The sequence below is a fragment of the Schistocerca piceifrons genome, chromosome 5 (genome assembly GCF_021461385.2).
Source record: "Schistocerca piceifrons isolate TAMUIC-IGC-003096 chromosome 5, iqSchPice1.1, whole genome shotgun sequence".
Classification (NCBI taxonomy): domain Eukaryota; kingdom Metazoa; phylum Arthropoda; class Insecta; order Orthoptera; family Acrididae; genus Schistocerca; species Schistocerca piceifrons.
This window is the reverse complement of record NC_060142.1, coordinates 592446012-592472348: the sequence shown is the minus strand read 5'-3', so window position 1 is coordinate 592472348 and position 26337 is coordinate 592446012. Positions and strand designations below refer to the sequence as shown.

At 40.6% G+C, this 26337-nt stretch overlaps 1 protein-coding gene across 3 annotated transcripts in view; it reads left to right on the top strand.

Moving 5' to 3' along the window:
* The window catches only part of LOC124797953 (low-density lipoprotein receptor-related protein 12-like), a 105767-nt gene that overhangs the window by 68398 nt on the left and 11032 nt on the right, over nt 1-26337 (top strand). For 2 of the 3 annotated variants that reach the window (XM_047261103.1, XM_047261102.1), the window contains exon 6: nt 25983-26294. The exons of the other annotated variant lie outside the window; for it this stretch is intronic. In XM_047261103.1, coding sequence (XP_047117059.1) covers nt 25983-26294 — 312 coding nt within the window. The remainder of the gene's footprint in view (nt 1-25982; nt 26295-26337) is intronic. 3 annotated transcript variants of the gene reach the window in all.

Sequence of the window (26337 nt, the reverse complement as noted above, 5' to 3'; positions counted from 1 at the left end):
CATTTGTGTTTTTAATACTCGTCCTCTACGATAGCATTACTGGAGATGTTAAATGACACTAGACAAAATGATTAGAAAACTTCAATCACTTCCATTAACATGTGACATCATTAATTATCAAGTACCAGTGGTTGCCAATTCTTATGTCTGCTTACAACTAACATACAAAACTTAAATAAATTTATAGTAACGACGGTGTTTTCCATCAATTAATTCTCTTACCTCACTCAGGACTTTTCCAGCTGATTACATATCATGTTGGATCTAGCGGCGGTGGCCGCACATTTGGTGAGAAAATAGTGACTTTGTGGGGGAAAACATTGTTAGTATGGCCTGCAGTCTGGCTACATTGACCAATAGATCATCTGGCCAGGCACAAGTGCGACCCACATCGCAAATATTTTGTAGGAACATAGCCACAATTTCATGGGACTTCCCAGAAAAGGGGGGAATGAACTCGGACACAGGGAAATTGTTTGCAGTTGCCATGCTAGGAGCAATTGTGGTATTTGCATTAGAGACAGAATCAGTGTCAGTTGCCACTGTTTGAGCATTTGTTACAGGGGTGGTGTTAGCTACAGATACAGAGCTTCCGGAGTCTGTTTCAAGACGCGGTTTTGTTCAAGTAGCTCCTGATTTTGTGCGAATAATTGGCGCATTTATGGCCTCGAGTGGGTCTTGCAAGGCAGGTGCCTCTGCGGGAGTATCCTGTTCTGTCACTTGTGTTCTCATCGGCATATTTACAAATTTGAGGAACAGTAGTGACCAAAAAAAATATTTGTGACAAAAAGGGACGGCCACAAAGTTTCCTAATCCAGCAGCGGATGATCGAAGAAGTTAATGTTGAAAGCATCACGGCAACCTACATAGTAGTGGAGTTGGTGCAACACGTTGGTGGCAGCACGACGTGATGGAGTGGCAGCCGGCAGGCAGCACCGGCGTCCGGACCCTCAGGCGGCGGCAAATGTGTTGGCGGCGCATGGCGCTGGCTCGGCCGCTTTGCAATGGTGGCAGCCCTCTGGCGTGGCAGCGACAGCGGTGGGTGGCACGGCGGTGTGCCGACAGTGGCTGTCGCGATGGCGTCTGGCTGGCGATGAGCCGCACAGGGCAGCAGGCCCCTGGCGCGGCAGTGGAAGTCGGCAGCCGAGCCAGTCGCACAGTGCACGCCCCTCGAACTCAGGCAACGGGCAGCGCGGCGGCGTCCGGCTCACGTGGCTGACTAGTGTGGGCTCCCTCACTGCAGTGCGCGCCCTGTGCGTGTTTACTGGCACAGCCACGACCTGCGTGTAGCAAACGTGGCAGCCAGTTGGAGCATTCCATGCGCGAAGTTCATGGCATCTTGCCGGAAAGAATTCAATGTAGCGACAAAGTTGCTATGGGAACGGATCCGCACTTCTGACACCAGTTGTACAGGATGGGCGTATGGGAAGGCGGTGGGTGTCGGGAATAATTAGGATAATATTTACATAAAGGCCATTTATTGGTGAAAGCATGTTAAAAAGGGATCACATAGCCAGGCCTAGGGAGGTGAGGGTGAGGCAGAGCGTAGAGTTTGGTGAAACGTAGTTCGCAAAACTAATGAAAGTTGGTGTCTGTCAAAACCAAGTCCACAGTGCCGCAGCACCGGGAGAAGCGGGAACGTCTACACTGCTACATGGCGCGTGTCCAAGAGAGCAGGCCCGGCGACGGGCGGCCAGGTATATTCGACGCACCACACAGCTTCCTCCGCCCTGATTGGTTGGGACCGAGAAACCCGCGGGGGCGGCAATGGATCTTTCCAGAGCGTTACCTGCTAAGCAACGCCTGGGGCAGCGTTACCTTGTAAGCACTTTCTGTTACTAAACCGTGGGACGAAAGAATTTACAGGCAGCTAACACTGCCGGCCATGGCTTGGCCGTAATGGAAAAATGAAGTTACCGTTTGAAAGCTCATATAATAAAGTAAAATCTCCTACTGTCTGGCTCATCCTTTACACCCTTACCTCAAACGACTAAAGGAAAACTTGGACAAGTATTTACCTTATTTTTAATTAAAAATGACTTGCCATAATTTTTAACACAACTATTGAGTTTGAGAGAAAAATTAGCTGAATAAGTTTCCAGGATCCTTATGTGAGTCTCCGTGTATCACTGGAAACAGTAACAACTACAAAACACCTAGGAGTAAGTGCCACTACATGACCTTGTAAAGTAGATGCCAGAATCTCGATAAAATATTTATCTATAAAAAAAATTTATTTACAACGCAGTTGTTCAACGATCTTTGTACACCGCCTTATCCATCCACATATGTAGATCATGTTTTGAGAATGCCACATGTAGTGACACATATCAGTTTGTTGAAGCAATGTATTGTGCTAACTTGGGGGAAATTACATTATTGAACACTGCATTTAAAATATTCTCATCTGTGCTGTGACCCATGCAAAACCTTTTGCTGAAAAAGCAATTGGAAGATGTCAGACACGCTGTGAATCTGGTGAATCAACAGTTGACCAAATATCCAACCAGAGGCAAATATTGAAAAAAATAAATAAAAGAACAAGGGAATACAATATAGAAAAACACCATATATTTCAGATATAAAGAAACTTATATCTACATCTCCACCTCTACTGTGCAAATAACTGTGAGGTGAATGGCAGAGGGTACACCCCATTGTACCAGTTATCAGGGTTTCTTCCTGTTCCATTTACATATGAAGTGCGGGAAGAAAGTTTGTTTGAAAGCCTGTGTGTGTGTGTGTGTGTGTGTGTGTGTGTGTGTGTGCGTGTGCAGTAATTATTCTGAACTTATCCTCACGATTCCTATGTGAGCGATATTTAGGTGGGTGTAGTGTATTGCCAGAGTAATCATTTAAAGCCCCTTCTTGAAACTTTGTTAATAGACTTTCTCAGGATAGTTTATAGCTGTCTTCAAGAGCCTTCCCCTTCAGCTCATTCAGTATCACTGTGACACTCTTCCACAGATTAAACCAACTTGTGACCATTCATGCTGCCCTTCGATGTATACACTCAATAACCCCTGTTAGTCCTATCTGGTACAGATATGACACCCTTGAGCAATATTCTGGAACTGGTCATGTGAGTGATTTGTAAGTAATCTCCTTAGTAGATTGATTGCACTTCCCCAGTATTCCAACAATAAACTGAAGTCTGCCACCTGCTTTACCCATTCCTGAACCTATGTGGTCATTCCATTTCGTCTCCCTGCAAAGAGTTGCACCCAGGTATTTGTATGAGTTGTCCAATGCCAACAGTGACTGATTGATATTATAGTCATAGGATACCATGTTTTTTCACTTTGTAAAGTGCAAAATTTTACATTTGGGAACATTTAATGCAAGTTGCCAATCTCTGTACCACTTTGAAATCTTGTCAAGATCTGACTCAATATTTATGCAGCTTCTATCAGGTAGTACTTCATTATAAACTACTGCCTCATTGCAAAAATCCTGATTTTACTATTAATATTGTCTGCAAGGTTATTAATATTACGTGTAAGGTTATTATGTACAACAGTAACAGTAGGGGTCCCAGCACAATTCCCTGAGACACACCCGAAGCTACCTCTACATTTGATGGTCACTATCCATCCAAGGTAACATGTTGTGTCTCCTTACCAAAAAGTCTTCAAGCCAGTCACAAATTTCACTTGATACGCCATATGATCATACTTTGACAATAAGCATATATGCAGTACTGAGTCAAATACTTTTCAGAAATCAAGGTATACTGCATCTACCTGGTTGGCTTGATCCAAAGCTTTCAGCATGTCATGTAAGAAAAGTACGAGTTGGGTTTCACATGATGGATGTTTTCGAAATCCATGCTGATTGGCATTGAGGAGCTCATTATGTTCAACATACCTCATTATGTATGAGCTCAGAATATGTTCTGTCAAGCATACCGGACAGTAATTTTGTGGATCCCTTCTACTGCCCTTCTTGTACATGGGTGTGACCTGTGCCTTTTTCCAAGAACTGAGCATAATTTTTGTTTGAGGGATCTATGATAGCTTGTAGTTGGAAGAGAGGCTAACTCAGTCACAAATACAGTATAGAATCTGACTGGGATTCCATCGGGGCCTGGAGCTTTGGTTACTTTTAATGATTTCAGCTGTTTCTCAACCCCACTTATTTCATTCATTTTTTCAGTGATACGAGGATTAAATTGGGGCAATTGTCCTGAGTTTTCTATCTTCATCTGCATTATTACTCTGCTGTTCACAATAAAGTGCCTGGCAGATGGTTCAATGAACCACCTTCAAGTTGTCTCTCTACCGTTCCACTCGCAAACAACGTGCAGGAAAAACAAGCCCTTAAATTTTTCTGTGCAAGCCCTGATTTCTCTGATTTTATCGTGCTGACCATTTCTCGCTATGTAGGTGGGTGCCAGCACAATGTTTTCGCAATCGGAGGGGAAAACAGGTGATTGAAATTTCATGAGAAGATCCTGTCACAACGAAAATTACCTTTCTTTTAATGATTGCCACTCCAATTCACTATCTCCCCTATTTTGTGATAATACAAAACGAGCCATCCTTCTTTGTACTTTTTCGATGTCATCCGTCAGTTCCACCTGATGCCGATCCCACATCATACAGCAATACTCCAGAATAGGGCGGACAAGTATGGTGTAAGCAGTCTCTTTAGTAGACCTGTTGTATCTTCTAAGTGTTCTGCCAATGAATTGCAGTCTTTGGTTTGCTCTACCTACAACATTATCCATGTGATTGTTCCAATTTAGGTTATTTGTAACTGCAATCTCTAAGTATTTAGTTGAATTTACAGCATTCAGAGTTGTGTGAATTATCGTGTAATTGAAATTTAGTGGATTTCTTTTAGTGCTCCTGTAAATAACTTCACACTTTTCTTTATTCAGGGTCAATTGCCACTTTTCGCATCATACAGATATCTTATCTACATCATTTTGCAATTTGTTTTGGTCATCTGATGACTTTACAAGATGGTAAATGACTGCATCATCTGCAGACAATTGTAAGATGGCTACTAAGATTGTCTTCTATATCGTTAATATAGAACAGGAACAATAGAGAGCCTATAACACTTCCACAGGGAACGCCGGATGTTTTCCTTTGTAAAGGATCATTTTAAAATGGAGTTAAGCATTTCAGCTTTTGCTTTGCTACCCTCAATTTCAATTCCTGTCTCCTTTCTAGGGACTGGACACAAACTTTGGCGCCACTAACAGCCTTACATGTGACCAGAATTTCTTTGGGTTACATGAAAGATCATTTGACAGTACTCCACTACAGTAGTGATTGAAGGCATCATGCATTGCTCTCTAGACATCACAAATTGCTCTCTTGACACTGAAACGAGTTTCTTTCAGCATCTCTCTATCTATAGCTATAAGCTTCGTTTTACACCTACTATGCATAATGTCTGGGTTTTTTTATTTTTTATTATTATTATTAATGTGTTTTTTTTACAGTGACTGCAAACCATGGAGGTTCCCTCCCATTATGAACTGTTCTACTGGGCTACTGGGTACATATCTATCCAGTGTGTGGTCAACTATTGTTTTAAACTTGAGCCAGAATTCCTCCACATACTTCTGACCTGTGCCGAAAGTTTGAAGTTTCGCAGTGAAATATGACATTACTGATTTTTCCTCTAGTTTACTGAACATGTATATCTTGCTACTTATTTTAGTTGTCCTTTGTACTTTGGTAATCATTGTTGCCATCACTGCGTCTTGGTCACTGATACCAATTTCGATGTGGACATCCTCAAAGAGGTCAGGTCTGTTAGTTGCCATTAGATCCTATATATTTCCATCGTGAGTAGGGTTCCTAACTATCTTATCTAGGTAGTTTCTGGAGAAGGCATTTAGTAATGCATCACAAGATGTGTTATCACACCCACCACTAAAAAAACTGTAATTTTCCCAGTTAATTGTTGGATGATTAAAATCTTCTCTGATATGAAATTATCATATGGCATTTATTGGCCAGGATAACCCCTTCGGGATTCGGCCGCTTTATTGCAAGTCTTTTTAGTTGGCGCCACTTGACTTGCATAATCTGCTGCTGATGCAGTTATATACAGTGAAGCACTGTTTGAAAAGAGGTACACAAATTTTCAAACAGGTCTTGATAATATTACAAAATGGTGCAGTGATCGGAAACTTGCTTTAAATGATCAGAAATGTAAAACTTTGCACTTCACAAAATGAAAAACACGTAATATCGTATGACTATCTACATCTACCTCTACATGTTGTTGTTGTTGTTGTTGTTTTCAGTCCTGAGACTGGTTTGATGCAGCTCTCCATGCTACTCTATCCTGTGCAAGCTTCTTCATCTCCCAGTACCTACTGCAACCTACATCCTTCTGAATCTGCTTAGTGTATTCATCTCTTGGTCTCCCTCTACGATTTTTACCCTCCAATGCTAAATTTGTGATCCCTTGATGCCTCAGAACATGTCCTACCAACCGGTCCCTTCTTCTTGTCCAGTTGTGCTACAAACTCCTCTTCTCCCCAATTCTATTCAATACCTCCTCATTAGTTATGTGATCTACCCATCTAATCTTCAGCATTCTTCTGTAGCACCACATTTCGAAAGCTTCTATTCTCTTCTTGTCCAAACTATTTATCGTCCATGTTTCACTTCCATACATGGCTATACTCCATACAAATACTTTCAGAAACGACTTCCTGACACTTAAATCTATACTCGATGTTAACAAATTTCTCTTCTTCAGAAACGCTTTCCTTGCCATTGCCAGTCTGCATTTTATATCCTCTCTACTACGACCATCATCAGTTATTTTGCTCCTCAAATAGCAAAACTCCTTTACTACTTTAAGTGTCTCATTTCCTAATCTAATTCCCTCAGCGTCACCCAACTTAATTCAACTACATTCCATTATCCTTGTTTTGCTTTTGTTGATGTTCATCTTATATCCTCCTTTCAAAACACCGTCCATTATGTTCAACTGCTCTTCCAAGTCCTTTGCTGTCTCTGACAGAATTACAATGTCATCGGCTAACCTCAATGTTTTTATTTCTTCTCCATGGGCTTTAATACCTACTCTGTATTTTTCTTTTGTTTCCTTTACTGCTTGCTCAATATACAGATTGAATAACATCGGGGACAGGTTACAACCATGTCTCACTCCCTTCCCAATCGCTGCTTCCCTTTCATGCCCCTCGACTCTTATAACTTCCATCTGGTTTCTGTACAAATTGTAAATAGCCTTTCGCTCCCCGTATTTTACCCCTGCCACCTTTAGAATTTGAAAGAGAGTATTCCAGTCAACATTGTCAAATGCTTTCTCTAAATCTACAAATGCTAGAAACGTAGCTTTGCCTTTCCTTAATCTATTTTCTAGGATAAGTCGTAGGGTCAGTATTGCCTCACGTGTTCCAACATTTCTGCGGAATCCAAACTGATCTTCCCTGAGGTCGGCTTCTACCAGTTTTCCCATTCGTCTGTAAAGAATTCGCGTTAGTATTTTGCAGCTGTGACTTATTAAACTGACAGTTCGGTAATTTTCACATTTGTCAACATCTGCTTTCTTTGGGATTGGAATTATTATAATTCTTCTTGAAGTCTGAGGGTATTTCGCCTGTCTCATACATCTTGCTCACCAGATGGTAGAGTTTTGTCAGGACTGGCTCTCCCAAGGCCATCAGTAGTTCCAATAGAATGTTGTCTACTCCCGAGGCCTTGTTTCGACTCAGGTCTTTCAGTGCTCTGTCAAGCTCTATACGCAGTATCGTATCTCCCATTTCATCTTCATCTACATCCTCTTCCATTTCCATAATATTGTCGTCAAGTACATCGCCCTTGTATAGACCCTCTATATACTCCTTCCACCTTTCTGCTTTGCCTTCTTTGCTTAGAACTGGGTTTCCACCCGAGCTCTTGATATTCATACAAGTGGTTCTCTTTTCTCCAAAGGTCTCTTTAATTTTCCTGTAGGCAGTATCTATCTTACCCCTAGTGAGATAAGCCTCTACATCCTTACTTTTGTCCTGTAGCCATCCCTGCTTAGCCATTTTGCACTTCCTGTTGATCTCATTTTTGAGATGTTTGTATTCCTTTTTGCCTGCTTCATTTACTGCGTTTTTATATTTTCTCCTTTCATCAATTAAATTCAATATTTATTCTGTTACCCAAGGATTTCTGCTAGCCCTCGTCTTTTTACCTACTTGATCCCCTGCTTCCTTCACTACTTCATCCCTCAGAGCTACCCATTCTTCTTCTACTGTAATTCTTTCCCCCATTCCTGTCAATTGTTCCCTTATGCTCTCCCTGAAACTCTGTACAACCTCTGGTTTAGTCAGTTTATCCAGGCCCCATCTCCTTAAATGCCCACCTTTTTGCAGTTTCTTCAGTTTTGATCTACAGTTCATAACCAATAGATTGTGGTCAGAGTCCACATCTGCCCCTGGAAATGTCTTACAATTTAAAACCTGGTTCCTAAATCTCTGTCTTACCATTATATAATCTATCTCCAGGATTCTTCCATGTATATAACCTTCTTTGATGATTCTTGAACCAAGTGTTAGCTATGATTAAGTTGTGCTCTGTGCAAAATTCTATCAGGCCTCCTCTTTCATTTTTTAGCCCCAATCCATATTCACCTACTACGTTTCCTTCTCTCCCTTTTCCTACTACCGAATTCCAGTCGCCCATGATTATTAAATTTTCGTCTCCCTTCACTATCTGAATAATTTCTTTTATTTCATCATACATTTCTTCAATTTCTTCGTCATCTGCAGAGCTAGTTGGCATATAAACTTGTACTACTGTAGTAGGCGTGGGCTTTGTGTCTATCTTGGCCACAATAATGCGTTCACTATGCTGTTTGTAGTTGCTTATCCGTACTCCTATTTTTTTATTCATTATTAAACCTACTCCCGCATTACCCCTATTTGATTTTGTGTTTATAACCCTGTATTCACCTGACCAAAGGTCTTGTTCCTCCTGCCACCAAACTTCACTAATTCCCACTATATCTAACTTCAACCTATCCATTTCCCTTTTTAAATTTTGTAACCTACCTGCCCGATTAAGGGATCTTACATTCCACGCACCAATCTGTAGAACGCCAATTTTCTTTCTCCTGATAACAACGTCCTCTTGAGTAGTCCCCGCCCGGAGATCCAAATGGGGGACTATTTTACCCAAGAGGACGCCACCATCATTTAACCATACAGTAAAGCTGCATGCCCTCGTGAAAAATTACGGCTGTAGTTTCCCCTTGCTTTCAGCCGTTCGCAGTACCAGCACAGCAAGGCCGTTTTGGTTAGTGTTGCAAGGCCAGGGCCAGATCAGTCAATCATTCAAACTGTTGCCCTTGCAACTACTGAAAAGGCTGCTGCCCCTCTTCAGGAACCCCACGTTTTGTCTGGCCTCTCAACAGATACCCCTCCGTTGTGGTTGCACCTATGGTACGGCCATCTGTATCGCTGAGGCACGCAAGCCTCCCCACCAACGGCAAGGTCCATGGTTCATGGGGGTACATACATACTCCATAAGCCACTGTACGATCCATGGCAGGGGATACCTTGTACCAATATTAGTCGTTTCCTTTCCTGTTCCACTAGCAGATAGAGTGATTGAAAACCGACTCCCCGTATGCCTCCACATGAGCCCTAATTTCTTGTATCTTATCTCCCTGGTTCTTTTGTGAAATGCATGTTGTAGCAGTAGAAGCGTTCTGCATCCCAGTTCTCCAAATTTTATCAATAGGGTTCCACTGAAAGAATGTCTGTTTCCCTCCAGGGATTTCCATTGTGTTCCTGAAGCATCTCTGTAATACTTGCATGTTGTTCGAACCCGCAGGTAAAAAAATTAAATTTCTTCAGTGTCTTCCTTTAATGCGACCTGGTGCAGATCACAAACACTCAGACAGTCCTCAATAAAATGTAACACTAGCAGTCTATATGCAGTCTCCTTTACAAATGAACCACACTTCTCTAAAATTCTCCCAAGAAACCTATGTTGACCATTCGCCTTGTGTACCACAGTCCTTATATGCTCGTTGCATTTCATGTTACTTTGCAATGTAACATCCAGATGTTTATACTGCTGTACTACTAATGCTGTATCTGGACGTTACGGGTTTGTTTTTCTTACTCAGCTGCACCAACTTACATTTTTCTACGTTTGGAGCCAGCTGCCATTCATCACACCAACTAGAAATTTTGTCTGAGTCATCTTGTATCATCCTACAGTCACTTACCTTCAGCACCTTCCAGAATACCACAGCATCATTAGCAAACAACTGCAGATTGCTGCCCATCCTGTCCGCCAGATCATTTATGTATACAGAAAATAATAGCGGTCCTATCGCTCTTCGCTTGTGCACACCTTAAGATACCCTTGTCTCTGATGAACACTCGCTGTTGAGGTCAACATAATGGTTTCTATTACTTAAGAAGTCTTTGAGCCAGTTGCACACCTGATCCTATTCCATATACTTGTTTCTTCAGTAACAGTCCTCAGTTGGGTACTCTGTCAAATGGTTTTTGGAAATCTAGGATTATGGAATCTGCCTGTTGCCCTTCATCCCTAGTTCGGTGGTTCGATGAACTCTCTGCCAGGCCCTTAAGTGTGACTTGCAGAGTAGTCATGTAGACGTACATATATCATGTGAGAACAGGGCAAGCTGTGATTCATGTGAGTGATGCTTTCTAAAACCACACTGATTCGTGGATGAAAGCTGTTCAGTCTCGAGGAAATTTATTATGTTCAAACTCAGTATATGTTCTAGAATTCTGCAGTAAACCCAAGCTAAGGATATTGTTCTGTAATTTTGCGGGTACATTCTTTTACACTACTTATACCTGGGAGTCACCTTCACTTTTTTTCAGTTGCTTGGGGCTTTTCACTGGGCAAGTGATTCACAATAAAGGCAAGCTAAGTAAGGGGCCAATGCCATAGAGTACTCTGCAAAACTGAATTGGTATTCCATTTGGTGTGAGTTGGGTTCCACAGGATTGATGTTTTCGAAATTCATACTCGTCGGCATTGAGGAGGTCATTCTCTTCAAGATATCTCATTATGTTTGAGCCCTGAATACGTGTTAAGAGTCTATAACAAACCGTTGTCAAGAATATTGTTCAAGGAATCTATGATAGATTATAGTTAGGAGTGGGGCTAACTCTGCTGCAAATTCAGCATAGAATTTGACAGGGATTCCATTGGGCCTGGAGCTTTGTTCAGTTGTAATGATTTCAGCTGTTTCTCAATACCAATGACACTAACACGTATTTCATTCATCTTTTCAGTGGTGCCAGGATTAAATTGGGGTAATTCTCCTTGGTTTTTGTTTGTAAAGGAACATTTGAAAATGGAGTTTAGCATTTCAGCTTTTGTTTTCTATTGTCAGTTTCAGTTCCTGTCTCATTACTCTATTCATCATAAGTATAAACCTGATGTAAACATTACACCGTGTATTCTTCCATGTTTGCTTGAATTTCATTGGATTCTGTTTCACGTGGAGCAGAAGCCAAGCTGTGAGCAGTGAAGTCAAGTACGATCATAAGGATACTTTTCATGCTGATTTACATGCACGTAGACTGAGCGATAATGCGGGAAACAGCTTTACTAGCACATTAAACTTGGACAGCACTGGCCAGCCGTAAGTCCAACTAACCTGCAATGATGTGAGCACTTGCAGTTCAGACATAAAAAGAGACAAGTAAAGAAACAATACAGCTTCAAATGTCATTTAATTTTTTAAAGAGAATGAAATAATATTCAGCTAAACTCCAGAACTACCGCACACTTCTTAGGTGACCAGACGGAAAGCATAAAATGCTCTCATTCTCACTTGACATAGTATTCTAACTACAAAGCAAGAGTGATGAAAATTTCTAACTTAACACAGAATATTTTTCTGAGCAAGCCGTGTGTGATGTGAAAGCATACTGCATGGATTTCACTGTACTGTTGAATACTGAAGCCACTGAAGGTATTAATTACAGTGTCTCTTAGCTCCTTCCTTATCTTAATCAGAGAAATACATTTCAGTTCTGGAAATGTCACCTGCTACATTGATAATGAACCTATCAACAACAGAATCCACAAAGCCAACCAGGTGCGGCATTTTCTCCTCCTCTTTTATGATGAGCCATTCTATATCCTGCCAGCATTTGGCAGCGACAGGTGGAAAACCTGCGTGCGTTAGTTCCAGCATGCCTGGCTGCTTAACAGTGTTGTTACTTCATGGGGTAAATCCCGTAACTTGGCTCCAGATCAGTTCTGTTGGGTTTATATTGTAATGGCACAGTGGCAAATGTAAAAATGCAGCATTCGTATGGTGTGCTTGACATTGTGAAAATGATTGTTTTTAATGTTTCTAAGTCACTTATCTACACCTGTGATAGAAACCGATAGACATAGTCCAAATAAAGAGTATTTGGTTTTTCATTTTTGCCTTAAAAATTAAATTGTTATGTTTTCTTAATTCGAGCAACTTTTACTAACAATCTTTCATAAAATATTGATAATTAAGAATTTATATTTGAAATGAAAACTGGAATTTTGCATGCAATATGTAATTAGAAACAATAAGATGTGCATTATTCATAAAAAATGATGATGAATTTTGCAATTACGAGATGTAGGCATTTCAAATTCAATGAGAGGGGAAAAAAGAAGAAGACGACTCAAAAAAGATTCGAACCAGGGAACCATGAATTGTAGTAAATTATCAGTCTATTACACTATTGATTCCGCTAAACATTCAACGTGTATTTGTGTCTCAACTGTATGTAATACGCTTCATCAGAAAACTTCAAAGCCGATTTTCACTGTAAATTTATGAAAAACATTAAGAGCAAGCTATTTCTTGGCATTTTTTTAACCATGTTCCACGTGTGTCTTTCACTACGGAACTGTAAGCAGCCAAAGCCGTTATCGTACTGTTCATTAATAGCACGACAATCGGAGAGCAATAGTGCAGGGGTTGTGACTGTACACAATTTTTGAAATCAAAACTACATAGCTAAAGTGTGATTAAGAAAAACATTGATGGCTGTTAATACATTTGAATATCTTAAAATTTCATTTAACATGACTTAGTAATAATATATCTTATACGTAAATAGGACATACTTCCAAGAACGTAACAACACCAGCATACATGTGCTACGGCTTCTGACCAATCATCTCGTTTGTATTTGTTTACATCAGGTTTATTCTTATGATGAACGGAATATAGCTTTGGTGCCACTAACAGCCTTCACATACAAACTGAATTTCATTGGGTTCTGTGAACGATCACTTGACAGTATTCTGCTACAGTACTCATTGAAGGCATCGCGCATTGCTCTCGTGACAGCCAAACATATTTCATTCATCGTATCTCTATCTATAGCCCTACTCTTTGTTTTACACCTATTCTGCAGTAATCTCAGTTTCTTTACAGTGACTGTATACCATGAAGGTGATCTTTACAGTGACTGTATACCATGGCGTTTCCCTCCCATTATGAACCATACTACTGGGTACATATCTATCCAGTGCATGGTCAACTACTTTTTTTACCCAGTGCTGAAAGTTTCTAGTTCCTCACTGAGATATCACACTACTGATTTTTTATCTAGTTTACTGAACATAAATATCTTTCTGCTTGTTTTAGCTGCCCTTTGCACTTTAGTAATCATTGTTGCAACAACTGTGTCATGGTCACTGATACCTTTTCTGATGTGGACATCCTCAAAGAGTTCAGGTCTATTTGTTGCCATTAGATCCAATATATTTCCATCATGAGTGGGGTTCCTAACCATAGGTAGCTTTCCGAGAAGGCATTTAGTGAAGTTTCACAGGCTGTCTTTATCATGCCCACCACTAACAAAACTGTAATTTTCCCAGTTAATTGTTGGACGATTAAAGTCTCCACTGCTGATTACAGTATAATTGGGGAACTTAGTGTAAACGAACTCAGGTTCTCTCTAAAGCTTTCGGTTACCTCAGGTGGTAAGTCTGGTGGGCGATAAAAGAATCCAATTATCGTTTATTGGCCATCCCTGATACTGAGTCTTGCCCAACCAATATCATATGCAGCTTCAATTTCTATTGCTGTGTTTGAATTTCTTATCTGCTGTGTCAAATACACCACATCTATTTCCCATTTGCCTATCCTTTTGATATCAGTTTCAGGTTTCAGCCAGCTTTTTGCACCTAGTATTATGTCAGCTTCACTGCGTTTCATAATCTCTTCAAACTTTGACTCTTTGTTGCAAATGCTCTGTCATTTTACCATTAGGATTTTAATACTCTCACCTGTGGGAGGCATTTCTTTTGATCTGACACTGATACTTCTGGGTGTCCTACAGCTGTCATTATCTCAATTGGATGGAGAGTCACCTAATGTATAAAACTCTTGTGTGCACCCCACCCACAATCAGCTACCTGAGTAGCAGCCTCTGATATGTAGTGCACACCTGACCTATTTAGGGGGACCATACAGTTCTCAATTGTATGGCACAGGCCCAGGTAGTCGCAACCTAGCTTGTCACAGAATGTTCTAAGTCTCGGGTTCAGTGCTTCCATTTGACTCAGAACCAAAGGGCCGTGATCTGTTCTGGGGCTAATGCAACTCTACACACGAAGTTGGTCTTCTCATCCTTCTCTGCCAGTCGCTGGAATGACCCAAGAATGACATTATAGTACAGGCCAGGGGCACCTTTTGTTCCAACATGCGCCACAATCTGCAGTTTGTTACTCCCTGTTCCCGCAGTGACTGCTGGAATAGCCTCTTCAACATGTTGAATGAGGCCCCCATGCATATACATTGAGTGCACGTGGTGTCCTTTCCTGTCCATTGCTCCCCTTTCCCTAAGGGGTACCAACATTCGCTGTACTCCTCCTGACACTGGGCAAAACAGGATTACCCAGAACAGGTGAATTGAGTCCCGCTGGCTCAGTTTCAGTGAAATACAGCACCCCAGGCTTGTTGGTTAGAGGAATTGGTAGAACTCCCTGAGTCCTCCCTGGTCCCCATCCTCCTTGTACAGGATGCCAAGATCTACCATTGAGATGCCACTTGCAGTCACGTAGACAGATAATGACAGACCCTGTACTTTCTGCATAGGAGACAGGATCCACACAAGAGGGTAGTACCTGAAGTACCTCTGGTAGAGGTACACAGGTGCACGACTCTCAGGAGCTCTCCAACACACCGATTTGCAGCAGCTGCCAATGGTTTGACAGCAGTGAGGGCGATTTCCAGTTGCTTACGAATGTCAACCAACTTATTCCATCGTTGAGAGCAATATTCACAGTTGGGCTGCATTTTGGTTGGTGCAATGTATTACAAGGCAGTGAACAAGTAACCTTCAATTAAACCGTCTGATTATCTTTTAATCTGTTGGACTAAAAAATTGCTAATTCCCTATGAGAATTAAAGCAGATACACAAAATGAGATTTCTATTAAGGCAACTCAAAAACCTGTGTAAAAATTACTACTTTCCTAAAATGTTTTGATGTTAACTTTAGCTGTTAGAAACATGAAAACAGAATTAATTCACAATGAATGCAGACGATTTAAGGGAAAACTAGGCATAATACAATATTTTAGTCAGAAAATCTGCTACAGTAACTAAATCGCAGAAGTCGATTTGTTACAAATTGCTAATGGATTACGCGAAGTACCAGCTAGCTTCCGAAAATTCTCAAAAATGCATTTTTTATTTGCGTTGATTTACAATGAAATTCATGGGTGCTGTGTTATTCATTGACTGAACTGTAAACCACAAACACTGATTTGCTACTCTATAAATTACGTATCCAAAACACTCATATTGATAACTTACGAAAATATAGTTTTGGAAGCAACTGAAAATTCTGATACTAATGTATTTCTCACATAATTGTGCAGTGAAATTAGAGAATGATTGTTTTGAATGAGGCTAGGCCTACTTACTGTTCTCAAATTTTAAAAGCGCGCAATTTAGTTTAAGCCTATAACTTACGATAATATTACTAGTTCATCATGGCGTTTGCATTTGTACAAAATTTCACAATATATCACAATAGAAATGGATGCAATCAGTGAAAGATTATGCAGAAGAAGTGATGTGAACAGTAAAATAAGTGAATCTAGAACTTTAAATTGCCATGCGATCTTGTACATGCGGTCTCACACGAGGGAAAATTCCTAAGTTGCTTTTATATATAAATAAACATGTATATTGCACAGATTTTTCACTTAGATGATCCTGTGCACACTTCTTCACTGGCATGCCGAAGAAGAACACTGCAGCAGAAGTCTGTCTTGATCAAAATCGCTAAAATGTGCAGCTCCAACACAGCAAGTTTGAAATTAACTGTGAACTGAGGCAAGGGGGTGCACTCTAATGTATGCGTTTTATGTAGTACTACAGAAGATTATAAGGACAGCTCAAATCAACCCAAGAGGCACAATATATAATAAAATGGTGCATTTCCGACTTGTGCAGACGACGTGGATATTATTGCAAGAACAGAATTGGCTGCTAATGAAACATATAGGTCACTGGTGGCAGGAGCAACAGAAATGGGACTGGAAATGGACATCATAAATCCAAATCATGTGACCAATATGACTGGAACTAAATACAGTGTTAGAAACTGACGAGACACAAATAGAATCTCTTGGTGACCTCGTAGAATGATATTAGTATGGAAATAAAACAGCTTATTCACCTATATAATAAATACTATTATGGGCTGGCCCCACAACTTAACTCCAGAATTCTGTCCAGAAGAACGAAGTGTCAGCTGTATAAAACTTTAATACATCCAGTATAAACATATGGCTGAGAAAACTGGAGGACACTGACACATCAGTGTGAAGAGCTAATGTTTTGAAAGAAAGGTGACGTGCAACATCAGTGGAGCAACTAATGAAGATGGAGTGTGGCGTAGATGATATAATTTTGAACTTTACAGATTATATAAAGCTATTAAAAACATGAAGTTCATTAAAATAAACATAAACTGCCCAAAATGGGTCGGCTGTGTTTTTCACATGGAACATGAGAACCTAACAAAAATAGCACCAGTGCAAAATCCAGTGGGACGAAGAAAGAGGGGAGGACTAACGCATCAATACGTGGATGACATATATGAAAATTGGAATGTTATTGGTGTTAGAGGTTGGAGACACAAGACACTGGGCAGGAATGAATGGAATGATGTTCTAGAGTAGGTCAAAGCCCGTCAACAGCTGTAGAGCCAGGAAGAAGGGGAAAAACATTTTTTGAACCAATGAAAGCTAAAATTTTTATTTTCTGTCTATGAAAAATTGAGAATGGAATAATGACAGTATTATGAAAAGGATAGATAGTCACTCAACATATAGAGGAGATGTTGAGTCGCCGACAGGAACAACAAAAAAGACTGCACCCCGGCCAAAAGACCTTCTTCTAAAGTAGACAACACAGACACACATGACCTCCGTCTCTGGCCACGGGATTGGACTGTGAGCTACTTTGCATGATGCGAGAAGCAATCTGGGTAGTGAGGGTAAGGAGGCGGCTGGGGTGGGGAGGGGGAGGAATAGCAAGTTAGGGTTAGGGAACGGTTAAGTGCTGCCTGTGGGAGCATACAGGGATGAGACAGAAAAGGAGATAAGTAGAGGAGGGAAGACGTTGAGTGCATTGTGGAATAGAAGGCTTTTTAGTATTGGAGAAGGTTGGCTCAAGGAAGGTTACGGGAATGTGTGATATATTGCAGGGAGAGTTCTCACTTGTGCAGTTAAGAAGAGCTGGAAAGACAGCTTGTTGGTTGTTGCACACACATAGAATGCAGCACAGTGGTGGCAGCTTAGCGTGTAGATCACATGACTGGTTTCACAGGTAGCCCTGCCTTTGATAGGATAGGTGATACTTCTGATTGGACTGGAGGAAGTATCCAATGTTGCAGGCTGCGAGACAGTCATTGTCAAAAGTGTTGTAATGGGCAACGTGTTCGGCAACTGTTTGTTGCAGCTGTCTCTTGGCCACAGTTTGTCGGTGGGCATTCATGCAGACAGACAGTTTGCTGGTTGTCATACCCACATAGAATGCAGCACAGCTTGTAGATCATATGACTGATTTCACAGGTAGCCCTGCGCTTGATGGGATAGGTGGTACTTCTGACTGGACTGGAGGAAGTGTGGGACAGGTCTTGCATCTAGGTGTATTACAGGGCTATGAGCTATGGAATAAGGGACAGGGAACAGGGGTGGAATAGGGACATATGGAGATACTGCATGTTTCAGTGGGCAACAAATACCACTGTGAAAGGGATGGAAAGGATAGTGGGTAGGGTATTCCTCATTTCAGGGCACCACAAGAAGAAATCAAAACCCTGGTGGAGAAGATGAGAATGTGATTCAGTTCCTCCAGTTCTGTCAGGTACTGAGTCATGAAGGGAATGCTCCTCTGTGGCCAGACAGTAGGACTTTGGAAGGTGGTGGGTGACTGAATAGATGAGGCACAGAAAATCTTTTTCTCTCCACAACATCCTTCACTTCATTAACTGCTTCACAGTCTGCGACATGTGGATCCTTCCTGTCAAGACCACCTTTTTTTGAATTGGGCAGATGAGAACTCCCCCAATATATCCTGTGTTCCTGTAAACCCCAGGCCTCAATCTTCATCAGTTCTTGTTCATCACCCACCTATCCCTTTCCATGTTCCCACCCCAGCACTGCAAAGACTTCTATTCCATCGATGCACCTACAGTTTTTTCCCCCCCTCTACTTCTCTCCTTTTCCGCTCCCTCCCGACTGCACCTTCATGTCCCCACCCAATCTCTGTATGTTCGCATAGGCAGCACTTTACTGTCCCCAAGCCACCCCTATCGTGCTATCCCTACCCCTCCCCACCCCAGCCGCCTCCTAACCCCCATCACCCAAATAACTTCTCCGCTTGTGCCCAGTTGCTGTGCCCAATTGCTCACACTTTAGTCTCAGTGGCCAGAGACAGTGATTTTTTTTTTTTTTTTGTGTGTGTGTGTGTGTGTGTGTGTGTGTGTGTGTGTGTGTATGTTGTCTGTTTTGCAAGAAGGCCTTTAGGCTGAAACCTCCCATGTTTAGCATTCTTTTTATAGTGCTTGATTGTGACTCAACATAGCCTCTATACGGTGAATGCAGTTTATCCTTTTCATGATATTGCCGTTGTTTTCGTAATGAATTGGATAATTCACTGTTCAGATATATGTTTTATTTGTGCACATGTATCATGAAATGGATGGGTACAGGGTAGGAAGAGCAACTGTTACAATACTTACGATGTTATATGGAGAAGAGAAAACTTGTTACACATTCAATCAATTGGAATCTGTTAAATAAGAAAGACCACATGTGGACTTGATGATTTTCCATATGATTGTGATGCTTTGAATGTTAAAACAATTTTACGGTTAATGGTCACTGTACCCAAGAGTACAATACAATATACAATACACTGATTATCAGAAGCATTGTATGTATTTTTACAATTGGATGTTGATTTTGTACTCTTTAACAGGCTGTACATCCCTCGGGACAACTGGAAAATCCAGGAAAAACCTAGGAATTTTTCCATCCAGGAGAAAACTGGGAAAAACAGGGAATTTTTTAGAATTTCCGGAATTTTCCATTGTTCTAGTTTGCAGTTTTAACTGGCTGCGGAAAAAATATTGCAAATGGTGGTTTTGAAGGCTATCAAAGTAAATTTCCATTTATGCAAGATAAATTATAAGACGCGTGAAAATGTGTGATGAATTTCTTAAATTGTGGAGCATTTGACTCTCACTTAACACTTTGAAGACCAGTCACTGAGAAAAATTTCAGGCCGGAAGATCAGACATTGACATCGACATCGTTATTTAAAATTTTACTGGCACATTTCTGTTTGATATATCTTACAGGGTAACACACACAAAAAGACCAGTATTATATGTGAATGCTTAGCTTTTCTTGTAGCTGTACACCACGTGTTCTATGCTCTGAATATCTATTGTCATTGGCTAACAAGATTACGTGATGTGAGCTATGACTGGCCGACAAAAACACATTGCAAGAAAACATGCAGCGTACCAGTTGCTGCTCATCAAAGGTATTTAAAAAAAAAAAAAAGAGGGCTTTTTCCGCTTGACCTCTTTTCCTAAAGTGCCGGGAAGTTTTATGCTGGTATAAAAATCTTTACCATTCAAAGGACTGATAAGTTTTACAGTTATGAGGCAAAGTACACTGTCACTTAACATGAAGAAAGCATATTTTCACCTGAAAAAAACTGTACTTTCGCCTGGGGAAATAAATGTTCTCACCCAAGGAAAAGCGTATTTTTAACTAGGAAATTCGAGAAAAATCTGGGAATTTTTTTCCTTGTCAACGTATACACCAAGTTTAACTTCCAGCACTACCTGCAACTCTTCGAGAAATGAAGTTTGATCGGAAGAGGTTTTCAAGTGTGCTGAAATAGTAAGATGAGCAAGATTGAATAATAGGACATCTTAGTTCCCAATCAGACTTAACTTTTTCATCCGATATCACAGTACAGAATTAGCGGAATGTTGCACACAGGAAGATGATTTGTAGTAGTTGTCACTTGAATTTTGAGGACTCATCTGTTGATTAACAATAGAAGCACCTATACAAATACACCTGTTATTTTTTATTACTACTTTTTCACCACACAATTCTGTATCATGTGCCACTAAACAACTGCATAAGAGCAGAGGAGCTTTCCTTCGAATATTCATGAGAGACACACTACAGAGAGAGTCTTACACTAAACAAAGAACATGCCAGGTCAAGACAACAGTCTTTGAAAGTTCACACAAGCGAGCTTGCACAGAAGTGACACTGGAATGCAGTGTCAGTTGCCATTCATATGTTCCTGCATTGTTGAAACATCAACAGTTACTTCCTACATTACTGATACAAATTAATATAGTCTCCTGTGCTATATTACATTGTGGAGATTCATATGTAACAAATTCTTGAATGTTGCTCATCAGTCTGGGACACTTATTGATTGGGATCAATAGAAGAGCTAGCGAAGATCCAAATAAGATCATAAAGTAAGTGCTTGAGTGTTATGGAGTTGTGCATCAGATTCTGATGGCAGACTATAAGGTAGATGTTATGCATCATGGAAAGTTTAGTGTTAAAATTCTATGTATAAATTCCAAGAAGAGTCATGTAACACATTACTATAGCTCATGTACATCTTTGAAAATATCTGTGAGGGGAAGTCAAATGAAACTGAACACCTGCCACAACAAGACCATGGAATGGCTCTAGTCAAAAGTGATCACCTCACATGTTAAGATGTTTATCCCATTGGGAGACAAGGCAATCAATTCCTGTTCCGTAGAACGCGGTCAGCCACTGACTGATCCACAACCACACCCACTCTTGTACTTCCTCGTCCAACCGAAACCAATGCCCATATAGGTCTTTCTTCACCGTCAGTGAGAAAACCACATGGTGAATGATCTGGGCTATAGAGAGGATGAAGGAGTGTTACCCCACCAAATAGCGACTGTAATGATGACTCCAGAAATATAATACAACCACCTACCTATCACTAACATCGCGATTGTGAGGACAAGAGCAGAATAATTACAGCACGCACAGAGGCATTCAGTCCAGTGATGCCACAAGTTCTGGAAATCAGGGAATTTCAAATGTGTCAGTTCCGGAACCGCGTGACTGCTACGGTCGCAGGTTCGAATCCTGCCTCGGGCATGGATGTGTGTGATGTCCTTAGGTTAGTTAGGTTTAAGTAGTTCTAAGTTCTAGGGGAATGATGACCACAGATGTTAAGTCCCATAGTGCTCAGAGCCATTTTGAAATGTGTCAGTGAAACATCAGGGAATTCGTACCACTCCTCTCAGCTTGCAGTGAGTGCTGCCACCACTTCTTGCCACTAGCTTAGCAGCTGCCAACGAGAGGCAGGGAGGCATGAGGAGTGGTTTGTTTGGATCTGATTCTCAGAGATTGTTGATGCAGCGGCCAGAGACGGTGGTCATGTTTGCATGAGTTGTGTCTGAATATGTGTGTGCTCTCGTTTTCTGTCAAAGACTGTGACCAAAAATTTAGTGAGTTGCAACCTATCCCTATTAGTACTGATTCTCAGAGTATTTGCGCAAGTTATCTATTGCATGGATTGATCACTGCAGTCTCCTTTCATCAACATGGCTTCTGTGACACACAAATAGCTGGCCTCACGAGTGGATTTCCGCAATGGGCCAAAACTGCAGGCCATTTCTTTGAGTATCCCTAACGGATCGGGCCTGCCGCTCTGAAGCCATTGTTTCCCACAGATGTGCAGGCCCTGCCTGTCAGATATAGTCTCATAGATCTGCCCATACATCGGATCTGTCTTTGTGTGGCATAATGCAGTGGATTTTCATGGTTTATCCATGGACACAGGACCGAGGTGTTCCTAGGCAGGCCAGAGGCCTCAGGTGACGGATTTCAGGAATTGTGACTGTCTTACAGCAACTACATTGTACAGTGCGTCATTATATACACATTTTATTTATTGTTGTACATTTTGGTACTTCAAAAGTAGCTTATATATTAGAAAGTATGGACGATAAGAAGAAGAAAATTGTAGCAGTCGCTGGCATTGTTTATGCTACGTACTCATATTTCTCGAAAGAAAAATCACACAATACCTGTAAAATAATATACGTATCACAGTGGGTAATAACTGACAATAACGAACATAGTAAAACCAACATTTTATTGGCAGTCACCTATAGTGCCTTATACACTTACTTCAAGAGGCCTTTTTTCTGAGGTTATTTTTTATATTGGTATTTTAAATCTTTCGTGCGAAATGTGTGGTTCTTTCACCCAGTGTGTTTCTTTCACCCAGTGTGTTTTATTGAATTAAAATAATGACAGTGGTCTTAATGAAACACAGCTACCATTTGGCTTGCGTTCTCCATCTAAAAACAGTTCATTGCGAAAGATGGTGGTGATAGTACAAGATTTTTGCTCACACGGGGGAGAAATACAGAAGTCCATACATTATTTTGTCACCTTATGTCTTTGCTTACCTTTGAGATCCCAGAATTAGTCAGGGAAAAATGCTAAACCTTGTCTGAGAATCAGGGAAATATCAAGGGCTTTCACTTCGGGAAACATGTGGCAACCCTGCGATCATTCTTCCCATGCTCCACATGGAACCCTAATAAGTGGTACATGTCATGCACTTCACACTGGTTTGCGGAGTGTAAATGTAGATGTAGAGGCAGATACAGAGTTGCTGAAGTGTAGCATTTTTCTGATTGAGGGTATGAGGGCAGACATTATCGTGCAACTTTGACTGCAGGACCCCTGTGCTCCTCAGGTTCCTCAAGCGTGGAACCACAGTTAGTGTGCAGTGCTGTGAAGGCACTTTGCAGAAATTGCAATGCACCATAAAGCTGCAATGCCCATGAATGCTATCAGATGGTATGATTGTATTGTACTACAATGCTGGCCCCTCACTGCCAATCATACGAAGACTGTGCTTCAGTAATTTGATTAGGAAACTCTGCAACACCCTCCACACAGCTCAGGTCATTTACCGTGTGATTATTAGCGACTGAAGAAAGACGTGCGTGAACATCTGTTTCAGTCGGATGAGGAAATGCAAGAGTGGATGCGGTTGTTGATCTGTCAGCGGCTGACCACATTTGATGAACAGGAATTGGTCATCTTGTCTCCCAGTGGGATAAATGTCTTATCACTTGTGGTGATTACTTTTCAGTGGTACCGGTGGATGTTTGATTTTTATTTGACTGCTCCTTATACAGTGGCAAAATCATTTAAAATTAGAGCTCGTACAGAGGCTTAGTGACAGTTGTTGTTCTCACTTGGAATTTGTGAATGGAGGAGGAAAGGGAGGAAGTGGTAGTAATATTAGTGTACCCTCTACCACACCCTACCTTGCAGAGTACAAGTGCAGATGTAAATTTCATTGTGTACGTAGTCTACCAGAGGTAGAAACGTGGCTGAGAAAAGTGAGAAAGATGTCCAAAGATCAGACAGTGATCAGGTGTTGCCAAAAGTAAAATTTTTGAGGACACTGAAATAAATTACGATTAACATTATGAAGCAGAAACATGTGTTGTTCAACTGAAGAAGAATAAAACCAGAAAGACTAAGATATGAATTGAAAAATTGTCAGATATTTAGTTTTTGGTGTTTTGAAGTCATTATATGATAAGGTGAAAGGTAAAGTTACTTTAGCTACAACCTTTCCGACCCCTCTTAGAAATTGGCACTGCAATTAGTTGCTGAGCAGTTGTGGTTGTCCCACATCTATACTCTACAAGCTACCCATTACATGTGGAAGCAAGTAAAATGTTGCTTTACTATTCTTGGTTTGCACACTATCAGAATTTTAAAAGTAAATCTCTCTGTGATGCACAACACCTTCTTTTAAAGGCTGTCATTGCAGTTAGATGAGGATCCAAATAACAGTCTTGTGTTTAATAAGCAAATATGACACAGTGCACCACTTTTCTTTTGATGTTCTCAGTCATACGTGTGAAGGGTTCCAGACTGACTGGCAATACACAAGAAGTAGTCAGGTGGATGTTTTGTAAGCCACCCTTTGCATTGGGAATTATAGTTCTTCAGCACTATTCTGGAAAATCTCATCCTTGCATCTGCATCTAGAACTACAGACATACAGATTATGTATGTCTAGTGTGGTGCTTTCTCTGTATGTGGGTTGGTACTGGTAAGAGCTTTTTCCTGCCCATCTTAGCCTGCATGGCACCCATACTGAGCACTGAGGAGAAAAATATTAAGCAAATTAATTTACTTAAAAATAATTTGTTGACTGTAGTTAAACTTATCAAGGATTAGGAATTTCTTGATAATAAATTGTGTTTTTCATAAACTAATTGTACTATCAGCAATAACCAAGTTATTTGTGTGTTTCATTTTGATTTTATTATTTTTAGCTTGCATATGCTTGGTAACAACTCTTCTCCTGCTAGTTTTGATGATGGTTGTGACGACTGTGCTAAAGTTCTTGTTTGACTACACTAAAGTGTGGTCATTTTAATACATCTGCTGTATGCAAGGTTTTTGTAAAAGTTTGTTGTCATAATATGCCACCTGATAATTCACTCTTTGCTTTTCAGGAGAAACATTAATTAATAATAGTTAATACTTTGTGAGTGGTCTCCCTTACTGCTAAATGATTTACATTATTATTAATGTCTTCTTTGATTATTTGTTTTTTTTTCATTGTGTTTTTGTTTTACTTTATGGTCTGTATTTATGTCTACCCTCTCCACACACTCCCCCTCTCCTCCCAGTCATTAATTGCACTCTTTTTTTTTTAAAAAAAAACTCTGTCTTGATCATTCCTGGACTACTGAGGCTCTAGCACCGTGCTTACCAGTGTACAACCCTGACCAGCCTCCTGCTCACTTTGACACCTCCCCCATGATCTTGGTCTGCTCATTTTGACACCTCCCCCATAGTCTTGGTCTCCCCTCATCCTCACAAATAGGTGTGGCCCTTTCAATGTTCTGCAACCTATCCCTCTCACCAACCTGAGCAAGGACCTAATAATTCCAAAATCTAGGACAGAGCTATGTGCTTTTATATGTGTCTGTTGGCAGTAATGAACATTTCCCCTCCTGAAGCCAAGTACTGGGCAACAATACTATCTTAGAATTTAAATGGTGGGAAAGAATATCATTTTTTAAATCAGTTCTAATATTGCACGCATAAAAGGAAAGAAAGGAAGATTGGTATTTATTGCCCTGTTGATGACAAGGTCATTAGAGATAGATACATAAAGGGAAAACATTACTTTGTATTCAGTTCAACATTGTCCCTGGTATATTTCCATACCACAATGAGGTCAGAACAGTCTTAGTTTGCCAGTATAGTTGTATGAATCTGTGAGAAAATGGAAGTATTTGCTAGACATTGGGAAAAAAAGGAATGTATTAGTTTTCATTCCTAAAATAATTTATGCAACAATTTTTTATATGTTGATTTTTTTCCCCTTCTTTAGATGATTATTATGAAGATTGTATGCATTGCACTGATGGAAGATGTGTGCAGGACTTAACAGTGTGCAGTATGTTTTCCTGTTCTGGAAAACCAGGAGCTCCGTGTATGGGAGATAGTTATGACTGTTTCAATGAAACTCAAAGGTGTAATGGAGAGATAGATTGTCGGTCTGGCCGAGATGAGGAAAACTGTCCCCGTCATAAGTGCTCTTCAGATGAACGACCGTGCCGTTCTGGACAGGGTTGTTACACATTTGAACAAGTGTGTGATTCAAAATCTGATTGTGCTGACAACACTGATGAAACTAACTGTGGTATGTAGTTGTGGTATTTACTAATTGAAATTCACTTCTGCTT